This window comes from Ictalurus punctatus, chromosome 12 (genome assembly GCF_001660625.3).
Source record: "Ictalurus punctatus breed USDA103 chromosome 12, Coco_2.0, whole genome shotgun sequence".
NCBI lineage: Eukaryota > Metazoa > Chordata > Actinopteri > Siluriformes > Ictaluridae > Ictalurus > Ictalurus punctatus.
Genome location: NC_030427.2, coordinates 24,142,937 through 24,159,618, shown reverse-complemented (window position 1 = coordinate 24,159,618; position 16,682 = coordinate 24,142,937). Strand labels below are relative to the sequence as shown.

General features: G+C 38.7%; 1 protein-coding gene across 4 annotated transcripts in view; it reads left to right on the top strand.

The window, feature by feature from the left end:
* The first annotated feature begins 3,531 nt into the window (after window positions 1-3,531).
* The window catches only part of phf14 (PHD finger protein 14), a 105,694-nt gene continuing 92,543 nt past the window's right edge, over window positions 3,532-16,682 (top strand). For 3 of the 4 annotated variants that reach the window (XM_017482255.3, XM_017482257.3, XM_017482258.3), the window contains exons 1-4: window positions 3,532-3,623; window positions 4,234-4,384; window positions 6,610-7,316; window positions 8,836-8,977. In XM_017482255.3, the coding sequence (XP_017337744.1) occupies window positions 4,267-4,384; window positions 6,610-7,316; window positions 8,836-8,977 (967 nt within the window). In that variant the 5' untranslated portion in view covers window positions 3,532-3,623; window positions 4,234-4,266. Of the gene's footprint in view, window positions 3,693-4,233; window positions 4,385-6,609; window positions 7,317-8,835; window positions 8,978-16,682 lie in introns of all 4 variants that reach the window. The other variant, XM_017482256.3, reaches the window with a different exon arrangement.

Genomic DNA, 16,682 nt, shown 5'->3' with positions numbered 1-16,682 from the left:
AAGCAGTCATTTCCTCCAATCAGTCTAATGTTCATGTTATTACGCATGTTTTCTAGTGTTCAGCCTCCAACATCTGCTTTAATATATTGTCAACATCAGTACCTTTGAATTCAATGATGTTTATGCGAATTTTCCAGTAACTGTTAGGCAGCAATCTGTTGAAAATGCCATGTTATGTAAATGAGGGTGAAATAACTATCAAAAACTGTTTAAACTGATCTAGGCCTAAAGGGAAAACAGACCTTTTCTAAAACAATGACATCATCACAACCAACACTCTACATTTAGAGTGTGTGCAATAGGATTAAAATGAAAATAGGCTTCTTTTGCCATGAGACAATGTGATACAGAGGGCTAATGTGGAGAAGTTAAAAAGATAACACTCGCTACATGACTTTGTTGACACTGAACCTGACATATAAATGTTTTCTAAGCAGGCCCTGTGATATTTTGGTGCAAATAACTGCTCAAGTGACTAAAGTGAAGAGCTTAAATCCCAGAAACGTCCAGAAAGCCATTATTGTTCCACTCTATGCTTGCCTTGTATTCTACATCATGGATGTAAATGTAAACGAGATAGAGCCAGTACTTACCATTTTATTATCTGATTACCAGGGAATACCAAAAATAAAGCTATAATAAAACCACCGAAATTTTGAATCAAAATCAGAATCATTTTATTTGTTATATGCATTTACTTGTATTAGTAATTTGTGGTGTCTGTTCACAACATGATACATTCAACACACACATCTTAGACACCACAACACAATTACCATCCTAATATAAAAATATTGCACCTTATATACAAATATTACACCTTAAGCGGAAATGGTCGGCTCAGTTGTATTTTACATTACAGTGGAGGACGAAATAACGCAGCTGGATGCAGTTCAGGGTGAATTAAATGGAGTGGAACAATTATGATACAAAAAAAATAATAGCAATGGTATATAGTAATGACAATATTAATAAAAAATGTATTTCATAAATAGCAATAATATTTTAAATAACAATAATAATATTCAATATTATTAAAATAGCATAGTGGCTTAGTGGTTAGCATGCTTGCCTCACACCTCTGGGGTTAGGGGTTCGAGTCTTATCTCTGCTCCGTGTGCACGGAGTTTGAATGTTCTCCTCATGCTTTGGGGGTTTCTTCTGTCCAGGGTGTCCCCCACGTTGTCCCCAAGTCTCCTGGGATAGTCTCCAGGCTCCTCAGGACCCTGCGTAGGATAAGTGGTATGGAAACTGGATGTATGTTTGAAATGGACTTAATGGAAATGTCAGTAGTTTAATACACACTGTTAACATTTCTTTTTTTTTTGTAAGTATCATGTATAATTTTGGTATGTAACATATTTTAACTAATGGCTATTAAATATTACTTTTAATTATGTAATGATAATTCAATATAATGAGTTATTTGAATTATGTATTACATTTGATTATCAATTAAATCAGTACAGTAATGAAGGCAGTGGTAGCTCAGTGGTTAAGGTAGAGGACTTCCTGATCAGAAGTCCATGAGTTCAAACCCCAGCACTACCCAGCTGCCACTATTCTGCCCTTGAGCAAGGTCCTTAATCCTCAACTGCTCAGTATAAAATGTAACTCACTCTGAATAAGGGCATCTGCCAAAATGCCACAAAAAAAGGTTCCTTCTGTGAATCTTGGTGAATTAATTAATTAATTTATTTTTTACCTGATTTGATCTTTTTTCATTAAAAAAAATCATAACATTTTTAACAAACACCTCATTATATATCTTTTATGCATAATAATAATAATAATAATAATAATAATAATAATAATAATAATAATAATAATAACTGTAAGCGGCGATGAATGGGCCCTCGCACCCAGGTGCATGTTTGGACTTCTCTGCCAGGGGAACGCCATTCCTTTTTTTCTTTTAGCACTGAATAACAGGTGGCAATAACTGAATAACAGGTGGCAATAATTGAGTAGTTGAATAACAGGTGATAATAACTGAATATTGGCATGTAGATAGCCTCAGGCCAGGTTCTGTACAAAATATGTGAAGTTTGGTACAGATTGAACATTGTATCTTTGCGTTATAACAACTTCCTGTTTTGTGGCATTAGTAGCACGCTTTAGCACTTAGCTAAGTGTTGCTAGCATGGTGTGACATGTTCCTAGCATGTTGCTAGCATGTTTACCACTTGCTGGAATATTTTAATATGTTCGTAGGAGTGCATCACTGTGTAAAACATGTCACGTCCTGTTGCCAGTAAGTGGCGCTATGCCTATAACTGATTATTGGCATGTAGATATCTTCAGACTGGGACTTTTATCAAACATGTGAGGTTTGTAGCCGAATGGACATTGTTATGTTTGAGTTATAACAAATTCCTCTTTCATGGCGAAACATTGAACTTTGCGAAACTCAAATGCTTCGCAATTTAGCATTGTCAAGGCTTTTAGACAAGACTGAATGAATATGATGCCAATCTGATGAAATCTCTAGGAAGAGTTCTTTATAGTATAAGGCCTGGAAATGGCAAAATCTGAGCAAAAACTCAAGAGAAAATTCAAAATGGCTGACTTCCTGTTGAATTTAGGGCATGGGTTCTATAGACTTTTTTCTATGTATTGGCATGTTACACATGTTTCCCGAATTTCGTACATGTCGGTGAAACATAGCGCGAGGCGCACGTCATTTGAAATGGTGTAGGTGGCGCTATTGAGCCATTTTGCCAGAGTCGATTCTGGACCCCCTGTCGGATGTTAATTTTTTCCGGTTCTGACGTGTCTGCAAAGTTTCGTGAGATTTCTGGTGTATTTAGACCCCCTAAAATGTGATTCATTTGAGAAAAGAAGAAGAAGAAGAAGAAGAAGAAGAGGAAGAAACAAGGCAGATCCAATAGGGCCTCACACCATCGATGCTCCTGCTCTAATAATAATAATAATAATAATAATAATAATAATAATAATAATAATAATAACACTGGCACTCTGACCAGGGTGTACCCCGCCTTGTGCCCGATGCTTCCTGGGATTGGCTCCAGGTTCCCCCGCGACCCTGAAGAAGGAGTAAGCTGTAGAAGATGGATGGATGGATGCAACAACAACAACAACAATATTCATAATAATAATTACAACAACAACAATAATAATATTTTTTTATCCTAATCGACTGATAAGTAAAATTTTAATGTTATATTTTGTTTCATTTATATATCCATGTATCATGTTTGCAATTACTTTAAAATTAATATCCACCCAAAAAAACCTTGCACTGTATTTATTATTCTTTTCGACTGCACCGCAAATCGTGCCAGTAATAAATCATCCATTATTCCTTTCGTCCAGTTCTCTAATCAGTACGACATCCCACAGCCAGACGCTATGAGCGTTTCTATGGTTCCGAAGTCCCGCCCCCTGCGCTTTACGAAAACACAAAAGGATGCTGCGCTCGTTGTTACAGATCTTAAGCCCCGCCTTCTGCAGGAAACGTAAGCACAAATCACAGTGACTGGCGTTTGTATGGGTCTGAAACCCCGCCTCTTGTGTACACGTAGGCACAAACTTGTTGCGTAGTACGCATCATATGAAAAAGTGTCCATTGTAACCTACTATTGTCCAAGCTACAAAATAAAGTAGGTGACGTTCTTGGTCGTGGTTGATGTTTCGCGAGCAGTTTTGTCACGCATGTTTTAATAAGAAACGTATGTAAATAAATAATTTGTAAAATGGCGTGAGAATGACGAGATTCCGTGCTCCTTTTACAGGCTTCCATGATGCTATTGCTAGCTGTTGCTAACTGGCACTGGAGCTAATGCGATTGTATGAAATTAGATAGAAAGCCTGCTCATTTGTTTGTGTTTTTTTCAGGCTTGCGCCATAAAGCGTCGATATATTCGGTCTTAAATCAAATATTTTGTTTCATTCAATCTGATGTTAACTTGCTAAACATTAGCCAACTAGCCATTCATGATCATGATCATGAACATGCATGCCCTACTTTTGAGTAGGTGCTTATACATGTATATACATGATAATAATAATCCCGGGAGTGCGTGCAGTATAACACTGCTTCAGTAATGAGTGTAGAGAATCAGCCTAGTATACAAAGTTACAGGTCATATGATGCATGATGACACAATACCTGCATGGGGTGAATAGTAGTGACATGCTTGGCTGAAGGATCTGCACTGATCTGAGGTTTAATAGTGCAACTGATAGTGGTTCCTGTTCTTCTTTCCCCAGTTATTGCTTAATTTCAGTCACTGTCTTTCCCCGATGGATCGAGCCTCCAAGCGCAGGCAGGTGAAGCCCCTGGCTGCCTCTCTTCTTGATGTCCTGGACTATGACAGCTCGGATGACAGCGATTTCGAAGTAGGAGATGCAGATGCCTCGGGTAATTAATGCCTTTTAACATGTGACTACTTTATTCTGATGAAATGGTTAGTGGGTGGATACCTGACCTGACTTGATACAATAAATACAACATTTCAGGACGTGAGGTTATGGGAAAGTAATCAGTGGCTGGTTGGTGTGATGTCACCCTGATACAAAGCAGAGTTACTGTTAAGATCCTAAAGATGACTATTTTCCAATAGCAGCAACTTCTGAAGTGTTTCATTCATCTTATACAACATTAATTCGACAACAGTTACAAATAAGAATGATGCAGTGGTTTAGTAACATTTAATGTAGTTGAATCACTTGTGCTGTAACAGCTACAAACAGTTGTTCCCTCATCAGACTCTCATTTTTGCTGTCTTGAAGATAATAGCTTGTCATGCTACTGAAAACTTACTGACCATTAACATGAGCACATGAGCTACCTTATCCTATATCTACATCTTTCTATCTCTGACAAACTATGTCTGCTTTTTTTATCCATAATTTTTTTTTTAACTTAGCTGGGATAGTTAATGTATGTCGTGAAAAAGACTGAACTTTGATGTTATCATAACCTATGTTTTCATTCACTGTAGTGAGCTAGCTGCAATTTAGCAACGACGCATGCCCAAAAAGTGGCTAGAAGTCGCTTAATGGTGTCACAGTGTAATTTGCATATTTATTGAACCGTCACAATCATTTGCATATCAAAACGTGTTACAATAAGGAACGAAGATTTTCAGTAGACACTTACCATAGAATAGAATAGCGTTTTAACAGAATAGGAAATAATATATTGTACGTTATTTCTTATAGAAAGAAGTCGGCTTTAGACGGCACCACAAACTCGATCTGTTTACGGAATTTCAAAATACTGTGATGTCTCTCAAGAATGTAGAGAAAAAAAGCAGTGGTAGTGATTAGTCAGGACATAGACATGAAGGAAATAGTTACATATGTATATTTTATTACTTGTTAATATTTCTCCAAGAAGGGAAAATTAAGAATAAAGAAGTGTGTGGGTGGGTGATTGGTCATTGGCAACAATGGTGATCAGTGATTGGTCATTAGAAACACTGGTGGTCGGTGATTGGTTGATGGGAACAATGGTGATCAGTAATTGGTCATTAGAAACAGTGGTGTCGCTGATTTGTTGATGGGAACAGTGGTGATCAGTGATTGGTCATTAGAAACAATGGTGGTCAGTGATCGGTCATTAGAAACAATGGTGATCAGTGATTGGTCATTAGAAACAATGGTGGTCAGTGATCGGTCATTAGAAACAATGGTGGTCAGTGATCGGTTGATGGGAACAGTGGTGATCAGTGATTAGTAAAAATTGTGGTCTGGGAGCATCGGCTCATGCAAGTGCAACTCAGTCAGGTTTTGCTCTCTCAACTCATATAACCTGCAGCTGGGATGTGAACCGGAGAGCCCCGTGAGTGCCAAACAGTCACCACCTTCTAGCCAAAATGGCTCTAGATTTGTCACTAGACTCTTTTTTAAAAAATAAAGTCACTAACAGGGTCTAAATAGTTGCCCAATCTACCAACAAAGTTGGCAACATTGGCTAGCCAGTCTTCACTGCCTTATTTATAAATAATCTCATCTAGTATGAGGCAACTGCTGTAGCTATCACTTTGTTTACTGTGATGGACATTTGGTGTAGAGTTTTACTGTCTCGTGAGGACTGTGTCAGTGAAGGTGCAGGATCAAGTCAGCTGATGATGACAGTAATCTCTACAACTTGAGGAGTTAATGCTGTATGGACTTGGTCTGATAGTTTGAATTAGCAAACCCTCTTGAGTTAAAAAGGCAGTCAAGACTGAATTCATTGTTTTTAGTCTTTTAGGCATGCTCTAAAACGGTGAGTATAAAACAAATATATATAGATTATGTAGCAATTTTACAACATTCTGAAATTTACAAAATTTAAAAATTTTACAAAATATATTTTCCCAGTAATTATGTAGTGTATGTCAATATTACATATTGGTTTACAGTGTTCGCGCATGGACCTTTCTGCTTAGTTAAAAATAGAAATAGTTTTAAAAATAAGGTTAACTCTGGTATCTAAGAGCAAGCTGACTAACAACATTAGGTAGCTAGCTAACTAACTCTAGCTTAGCTGCATATGATACATTGGCAATACCAGATATATTGACATCATGTTAACTAGCTACATTTGACCACCGTAATGATTTTCAAGCAAAGTTCTCTGTTACATCATGCTTAAAGGGTCAGAGGCCACAGGGAACGGCAGCGATGACGAGGGCTCCAAAGACGGAATCGGAGGTGCGGACAGTGACTCGGATGCCGTCGTGTCTCCTGACGAAGAGGGCATCGATGATGAAGACACCAAAGAGCTTAAAGATGATGTGCAAGAAGAAGAGAAAGCCAAGGACCAGCCTTCCTCTGAGGAAAGCAGCAAAAAAGAAGCGGTCTCGAAAAATCGCAGAAAAGCCGAAAAGACCTCAGACACGGAACCCAACGGGAGCAGCGCAGTCGAAGAAAACCCTAAAAAGTGGAACCTCCGAAGAAATCGCCCCATGCTGGACTTCACCACAATGGAGCAGCTGAATGAGATGGATGATTACGACAGCGAGGACGACAACGACTGGAGGCCCACGTCGGGAAAGAAGAAAAACAAAGCTGCCGGGAAGGAGAAAGGAGGAAGTGAGGATGAGGAAGAGGACGAAGGCAGCGCGGAAGGGGGCGACGACGATGACGACGACGACGACGATGACGGCAGCGATGACGACGACGACGACGACGATGACAATAATGACGAGGACAACGAGGACGATGATGTTGAGAGCAGCAGCAGTAGCGACAGTGAAGTGGCGGTTAAAAAATTGAAGAAGAAAGCGAGTAAGAACACCGGAGCGTTTGACGAGGAGGAGACCAACGACAGCCACAGCACATCTCAAGGAAAGGGAAATGAGGTGAGAGATGATCAGGCAGATCATCTGTTCTTTTATTGAAAGATTGGGAATGATCGCTGAAATGAAAGCTAAGTTGCAGTTTTTACACCTTCAGAGATCTTACGTGGTGCAATGTCATGGCACAAAAGTAATGTTAGGCCTTAAATGGTTGGATTTGCAGCCATCCAGTCACTAGCAACACCTAAAACTCATTCTTGTTGGTTACTTAGTTTGAAAGTTGTGTTCTGTTTTCTGTAGCAAAACAGAAAAGGTCTCAGTTTTTAAAGGGCACAGACACAATTTGCAGCGCATCCAAATGAATGTGCATATGAGTTCTGAACAAATCATACAGTCAGATAATACAATCAGTGGCTTTTGTAGTATCAGATTGAACTTTTCAAAAGACCATAAGGTCTTTTTGATAACTGACTTAGCCAGAAATTTGCAGTCAATATATAAAATTGACGAATCTGTCTATCTCTCAGGGGAAATTACAGTGTAAGATTGCCACCAGCCCCCCCCCCCCCCCCCTTTTTTTTTTTTATCTGAGATCAGTCTGTTATTTCAGTACAGAGGTTCAGGACTCATGTCTGAGTGAGAAGCTTATCCTAGATCAGTGTAAGGGAGAGAATATTGAGCTGTTTTTTTCCGGTGAATGTTTATCAAATGAATGAGCTCTTAGATCTCTCTAAGTTTATGAACACAAATAATGACAATAATAATGAGTAGTGAAAAGAAAACATGACTGGGTCGGCTGGGTGTGCAGTGCAAAATGCTCACCTGGGCTAGACGAACACCTAACCCAGTAAGACTCGTACCACTGCGTATGTACTAACCCAGTAAGACTCGTACCACTGCACCCTGCACTGTGGTACTCCCTGAAACCTTTCCTGATCCCCTGTTATGGGGTTTCTTGAACTTTTTTGCAGTCAAGGACCTTCGTAACGATGGAATAAATTTCATAGACCTCCTCAACACATTTATTTTATGAATGAAATAATAGGTTCATTATTCAAATGTGTATTTTGAATTCCTTATGGACTTCTTTTTTAACTTTCCACCAACAGAACACATGAGACCCCAGTTGAGATTATTTATAGGCTACTTGTTTTTGGGTTATTGAGGTTTGGATACAACCCAGTTCAATTGACGTAACTAGTAAAATGGACAAACCGTAAGAACTCAACAATAAATATAATAACGTTGATAACGGTAGACTGTGATTTGCTGTAACAGAATAATTAAAGTCCATTGGCTGGGCTTCATGGACCCGTGTGGAGCTCTGAACACCACTTGGAGAGAACGATTTCTCTATTATACATTGTAGAAGTTGCCTTGCTCATTAAATCCTGAGTCCATTTTTCAGAAGTAACTGTAGTCAAGTGTGAATCAGCATAGGGATTGGACAGTTATTAGCACATGCCTAGTGGAAAGGCTGGTTGTTGTACCAAACAGTCTGGCTTCTTGTCTGATTTCTTATAGAGTAGGTTTCTAAAATGTGGGAAACCCAGATCTTGATTTTTCTGCATGGTGTTCACAGGACTGTTTGGTGGAGCGAGCTCATGTGTGGCCCACACAGCGGATGGAGCACATTATGATCTGCTGCGTCTGTCTGGGAGACAACAGCGAGGACACGGACGAGATCATCCAGTGCGACAACTGCGGCGTGACTGTCCATGAAGGTCAATACACACACTTTCAAAGTCCTAAAGTCTTAATCCATTACAGAGGAAAGATACTTACTTACTTAAAGAAGTAGGAATGATAACACATAATCCCATAATCCACCGAGGCCTGTACTTATTGAGTCAGTATTCAGTGTTATGAACCAACATCCACGTCAGCACAATAATGGCATAAATAATAGGGCTGTGCGATATATTGCTGTAATATTGATATCATGATAAATGATTACGCAATACACTTTCCTGAGATATCGTTGGTATCGTGATGTATTTAATTAATTAATTAAAAATTTTTTTTTTTTTTTTTTTACGTTTTTAAAAATTACTAATTAAATTGTACTGAATAGATGCTGTTGATTTGAGGTGATTTAAAAAAAAAAACTTTTTCTCTTCGTCTTTGTAGGCATTAAAGAACCTTTTTTTCTTTATTTTACTGCCGGTTTGCAGACAGTTTGTTAGCCAAATTATATATCGTGATACGCACCGTGTATCGTAGAAATGTCCTCAGGTATTGTGAAATTATATTTTTGTCATATCGCCCAGCCCTATTAAATAGTGGTTTAAAAAAAAAAAAAAAAAAAAAAAAAAAAAATATATATATATATATATATATATATATATATATATATATATATATATATATATATATATATATATATATATATATACATTAGTGTTTATAATAAGATCTTTGTATGGGAGGATTGTTGCCAAAAAAATTGTTTCGGATTGCATAAGGGCAAAGAAATACACAAAGGTCTTATTAATATTTCTTACAAGCTGTTTACTATGATCCAGAAAGAAAAAGAAAGTAGAGTGTCTGAGCTTTCTCCCTATAGATAGACCTAAAGTCCAACTTGAACCAGATCAGCTTTAGTAACATGCATGTCTATAACAGGCATATTGTTTTTCAAGGTTTTTGATGCTTGCAATGTCAAGTGTCCCCCCCACCCCCAAATATTTAATCACAAGTTCACTGAAATAATTCACTATCTTGGTTAAATAACTTGGATTATACTGTTATATCAGTGCAGAGCTGCCGGCGCTCTACACCCGGAAGTAAGTTCTTTGTTGCTGTGACGTAACAACGATTTGGTCAGTCTATAAAATGACTCATGTTAAGTGTCTTTCACTGAGCAATGGTTAATATGTAACTGAAAAATACTGTGGATGAAGGTTGCACAAATGCATACCTTTACATGAATCAGGACCCAAATATAAGGAATTCCACCCAACTCTACCGGACAATGCATTAAAAATCCATATACATTGCAAATTGCTGGTTAGTATTTTTTTTCCTGTAGAGAAATTAAATAAATATAGCATATTCCGGTGTAATTTGAAGTATTTTATGTACTTTCTACCATTACTGCAAATTAGGTCTTAAATTAAAGAACATCGAGTCTGAAGTTGATTTTTATATATATATATATATATATATATATATATATATATATATATATATATATATATATATATATATATATATATATATATAAATGGATTTATATATACATTAATGTCTGTGTGTTGAGTTATTTTGAGGGGACAGCAAATTTACACTGGTACACAAGCTGTACACTCACTACTTTACACTGTAGCAAAGTGTCATTTCTTCAGTGCTGTCACATGAAAAGATGTAATCAAATATTTACAAAAATGTGAGGGGTGTACTCACTGTGTGTATGTATATATATATATATATATATATATACACACACACACACACACACATATTTGCAGAATTTGGAGTAATTTAGATGTCCTTCATTTATAAAAGTTTCACAAGTCAGCCAGTATATTTTGATCACAGTGACAACATAAAATAAATCTTTCACATATTTTTCCACATCCTCAAGTAAGAATTCCTCCATAGTCTGCTTTGGTCCTTTCAAGAGCTTCACTCTGTGGAACTTCATCCTCCTGCATTATTAGCTCATTGTGTCTGTGAGTTATTGGAAACAAAATCAATTACTCTTTAAATCGTCCTCTAGCTGCCGTCTTCACTTTCAGACAGGCCTAGTTAACACCGGCCATGCCCTGCTGCATCAGGGTGACGACGCTAATTTCCAATTACTCTTTTGTCATTTATTTATTTATTTATTATCCACTTTATTTGCCGATGCCTGACCGACTCTAGGTAGCCGCCTTCACAGACAGCCCACAACAATAAGGCTTAAAAAAAATCTTTTCTCCAGAGAATTAAGAAGAGCTTTTGAATCAATGAAGAGAAACTGTGAGAAAGGATGAGAGAAACAGATTTTTTTTTAATAAATGAAGAGCAAGTGTGTGTTCAGGGTTCTACATGATTATATTCTTACTTAAGTAGTTTACTAAGGATGGGCAGTGTACGCCGTGTTCTCTGTGCATAATCAGTGTCCTTCTAATTTCTGTTGTGTATAGTATTTCTGCAGCAAAAAACTTCCCTCATCTATCTACCTACCTATCTATCTATCTATCTATCTATCTATCTATCTATCTATCTATCTATCTATCTATCTATCGGTCTATCTATCTATCTATCTATCTATCTATCTATCGGTCTATCTATCTATCTATCGGTCTATCTATCTATCTATCCCAGGCATTTCCCCAATACTGAAAGCAAAGTGAAAACCGCAGTTTTCTCTACTGCGTTTTTCTCAAGTACATGCTGTTACTGTTTAATTTCCATTTTTGATCATTTTTGTAGCAGTTGAGCTGTTAAGGCAGCGAATGTGTAATTGCAGGTCTGAGATTCCTCTCACCAGGATTGCAGGTGTGTGATTAGCCAAAATATTGTATCATATTTTCAAAAATATGTACAGTGATGGTGTATATTGCAGCATTTACATTTCAAGTAGTTGATTGTTGGAATAATGGTGATCAGTGGTTGGTTGGTGGTAATACTGGTGATCAGTGGTTGGTTGGTGGTAATACTGGTGATCAGTGGTTGGTTGGTGGGAATAATGGTGATGAGTGGCAGGTTGGTGGGAATAATGGTGATGAGTGGCAGGTTGGTGGGAATAATGGTGATGAGTGGCTGGTTGGTGAGAATAATGGTGATGAGTGGCTAGTTGGTGAGAATAATGGTGAGGAGTGGCTGGTTGGTGAAAATAATGGTGATGAGTGGCTGGTTGGTGAGAATAATGGTGATGAGTGGCTGGTTGGTGGGAATAATGGTGATGAGTGGCTAGTTGGTGAGAATAATGGTGAGGAGTGGCTGGTTGGTGAAAATAATGGTGATGAGTGGCTGGTTGGTGAGAATAATGGTGATGAGTGGCTGGTTGGTGAGAATAATGGTGATGATTGGCTAGTTGGTGGGAATAATGGTGATGAGTGGCTGGTTGGTGAGAATAATGGTGATGAGTGGCTGGTTGGTGAAAATAATGGTGATGAGTGGCTGGTTGGTGAGAATAATGGTGATGAGTGGCTGGTTGGTGGGAATAATGGTGATGATTGGCTAGTTGTGAGAATAATGTAGATGAGTGGCAGGTTGGTGAGAATAATGGTGATGATTGGCTAGTTGGTGAGAATAATGGTGATGAGTGGCTGGTTGGTGAGAATAATGGTGATGATTGGCTAGTTGTGAGAATAATGTAGATGAGTGGCAGGTTGGTGAGAATAATGGTGATGATTGGCTAGTTGGTGAGAATAATGGTGATGAGTGGCTGGTTGGTGGGAATAATGGTGAGGAGTGGCTGGTTGGTGGGAATAATGGTGAGGAGTGGCTGGTTGGTGGGAATAATGGTGAGGAGTGGCTGGTTGGTGGGAATAATGGTGAGGAGTGGCTGGTTGGTGGGAATAATGGTGAGGAGTGGCTGGTTGGTGGGAATAATGGTGAGGAGTGGCTGGTTGGTGGGAATAATGGTGAGGAGTGGTTGGTCATTGGGAACATAGGCATGCGCAAGTGCAGCTCAGTTAGGCTTTACACACTGGAGGTTAGTCGTCTGAACCTGCTCTCTCAGCGCGTATAACTATCAGCTGTGATGTGAGCTGGAGAGCCGTATCGAGAGCAGGACAGTCTGTAATCTCTACTTAAGAAGTCACTAGATTTGTCACTCAATTAGCTAAAGGGGTCTAAAACTAGTGACAATGTACAGAGGGTAGCTGTATGTTTTAAGCGACTTGGTGGAAGCATAAATTCTTTAGTAGTATGTAAACTCGAACATATTACCCATGCAGGTTCTACAATAGACTTAACGTTCTACTGGTGCACCTGGATGCTGGTTCGGTGTTTGCACTGTAACTTTGTGGATGTAGAAATGAATCATTTATAATCACAGCATCACAGTCGCTGCTTCTGCACTTTTGGTGATGCAAGCAGAAGAAATGGTGTTCACTCATGACAGAGACGAACCATAGCTCACAAGCCGAGCACACACCACACACACACACTCCACAGATAGACACTTCTTCAGTGTCAGCTTGCTATAAGGAGCCATTTCATATCCCTGTAGCGGTGAATCAGGGGATGACCTTGAAACAGTCGGTCTCCTTTGATGGGCCAAGCGGAAGTGCTGCACTGTCAGCCTTCGAAGCCACACACACTTTGATTCATAGACACACTTCTTGTGTGTATGTCTTACAAGCTTATAAATGGCCTGAAATTTGAGGAGAGTTGAAAAAAAGATTTGTAAGACGAAGTTGACATTGTGCTTTTTCTCTCTGTGCAAGTCTGAGAGGTGGTTCATTTCCAGGAGAACAGGCCTGAGGGCAGCTGAGTGGCATACAGCTAGTGTTAGAATTGCAGTTTGGGGAAATGCCACTCAAGACCACTTCTTATATATTTGCCTACTACTCAAGACTACTCAAGAAGTTTTTGCCTCTTCGCCTCATGATGAAACAACATCCATGCATTTGCTACTCAAGTTTGATCCTGAGATTGTCGGCATTTATATAAATATCTCTGGTGTACTATGGTTTGGCTTGGAAGTCTTCATGTGCTTTTAAAGAAAATACACTATTCCAGAAGATGTCATCTCTCCTGCCATATCCAGCCTTGTGTGTCAGGTGGAATACGATATCAGGTGCATCACCCAGAGGGGACAGCTGTTTTGCTCCAGAAACTCTCTCCACATGCCAGATGCCTGCCACACTCTTGTGCCAGCTGTGCCATGCTGCTACCAGTTCCAGTCTCTCTCGTTCTCTCTCTCTCTCTCTCTCTCTCTCTCTCTCTCTCTCTCACACACACACACACACGCACACACACACACACACACACACACACACACACACACACACACACACACACACACACACACACACACTTACCTGAGCCCTAAGCACTGGTCTGAAAAGGTGACCCATTAAGGACAGCAGGTCCGCATGTAGGGCTGACACAGGGTCAGTCAGCCATTTTGGTTCTGCAGCTGGTATGGAAGAGGCTATATACACATACACGAATAACGAATACACATCCCCCTTGAGTAGCAATTATTAGTGGATAATTTGATGCTGTGGCATGAGTTTGTTTTGAGTAAAATAACTCATTTTTACTAGTCATCCTGTAATTCAGAAAGTAGTCTTTTCCATAGATGATTCAAGCCATCTCTATTTTTAGGTGATTTTCTTAGTGCCGTTAAACGCTGATAAACAACAAAGCGAATAACATGTCAACCTGCGCTTTAATTAATAGCCATACACAGGCTACAAGGCATTATTACATTGTTAAGGAAAAAATAAATAATAAACAAATTTCTGTATCATATTACATTATTTAAGAACATACCAATTCTTTAAAAAATGCACAGTGTGTAAACTGAAATAGTTATTTCTGAAACTGAGCATGCACAGCATGGAAGCTAATGTCCATAAACAGAACCCTACTTCTAGCTCAGTGAGCAGCCTTCCTTGAATCTCCATCAGCATCTGGGAGGTTTTTTTTTAGTGACGAGTCAACGTCACAAACACCGCCCCTCAACCCCCCGCCCGCCGCCCTGTTGCTGTGTGGCATAGCAAGTATTTTATGAATAATTGTAGCTCATTTTGTGGTGCAACCATACTGTTGCTTGCTCAACTTGCACTGCCTTGCCAAGTCATGTTGTGTTATCTAGAAAAATTCAACCATGGGTATAACTCATGGCAGTCTGCAATCCTTAACCCTACGCATGGTTCACAGGACTCTTGTCCAAAAAGAACCTCAGAAGGATACATGTGATTCTGATTTCTGAAGATACGCTACGCATTACTTCTGAATGGGACAAGCTTTATCTCAAGATGGGCAGAAATATTATTTATTTATACAGATGCCTCCCAAATGGAACAACAATGAGGTCGTGAAATGTCCTTTTCATATCACAGATTCTTGAATCGGATTGGACAGAAGGTGTTCGGTTAGGTCAGGTCAGCCTGTATATAAAAAAAGCATTGGTTGTGATATGTTGTTGTTTCTATAGTAACACCATACACAAGGACTTGTATAGTGGATCCTTCACATAAACGGTTTTACAAACGTGTTTAAATGAGGATATGGTGAAGTCTTCTGTGAAACGGACGTTTATTTGGCTTTTGTGGAAGGAGCCTCTGGTGTCGGTGTCCGTAAGAGTTCATTTGGAATTATAAGCTTTCCAACATGGAACAGAGGCTTTTCTGGTAACATGACAAGCTGTGCTTATTGTCTTATTAACTTGAAGAGAGGCTGGTGAGGGAATGACTGTATAGCTGCTATAACATAAGTGATAACAGGAGCTAACCTTTTTTTAAAACATTAAATTATGTATAAATGTGTAAAAAGTCGGTCTTTAATGAATTAAAAATTGTAATTCTTGGCAAGTTGCTCTGGTAGAAGAAGAATAAAAGACTTCAGGATGTGCTGTTATAGAAAAGTAATCTGTTTTATGTCATTTTTGTTGTTTGTTTCGTATAAAAGCAAATTAATTATTATTCTCAAAGAGGAATTCTGGTTCCTAGATCCAGAAAATCTGCACGTTTCAGCAGGTTTCTGAAAAACGTGTGCTGTTCTTGGTTCACTAAAATTTGGATAGTCGTTTAAGGTAATTTAAGGTGCAGCAATGCTTTGAAAATGTTCCTGGGATGGGATTGGAAAAAAAAAAAAAAAAGAAGAAAAATAAATTGTGGCAGAGGTGATAATGGCCAAGCATTGATTGTCTGCATCTTTAGGTGCACGCAAGTGTCTTCACTGCTTGATTGCAAAGATTTGCCGCCTCAGACAGCCCCTTCAAGAATCTGGGAGAAAAAAAGTAGCAAAGAAGTTTCATCCATGATTCCAAGAACTCGCACCTACAAAATGCAATGTTTTTAATTAGCAAACGATGAAATGTATGTGATCTGGACTACTCAAACGAATTTGCTTGTTTCTCAACAAACAGTTTTTTTTCCCCCCATTGATGCCTTTCCGTCGTTCTAATAACTTCATGTGTGAGCCTATTAAAACCGCACCCTAATAAACACCATCACTTTGTCCATTAACGTCCTTGCACTCATTGGAACACCAATTAACACGCTGCTGGTATCGATTTCACAGAGACCTTAATGAGTTCTGGACCGTAAAGTTAATTATTTCCCCAAAACATGCACAATTAATTTTGGTTGTTTACTTGCCTGAATGTGAATTTTTGAAGAAAAAAAAAATATCCACAGAGAATTCTGGGGACATTTCAATTAACACTCGATTGAAACATTCATATCTTTAGCACAATAATACGTGATAATGGAGTCTCTTCTTGCAGTCGTTAATATAAATACTTTTTTGCCTTTATTC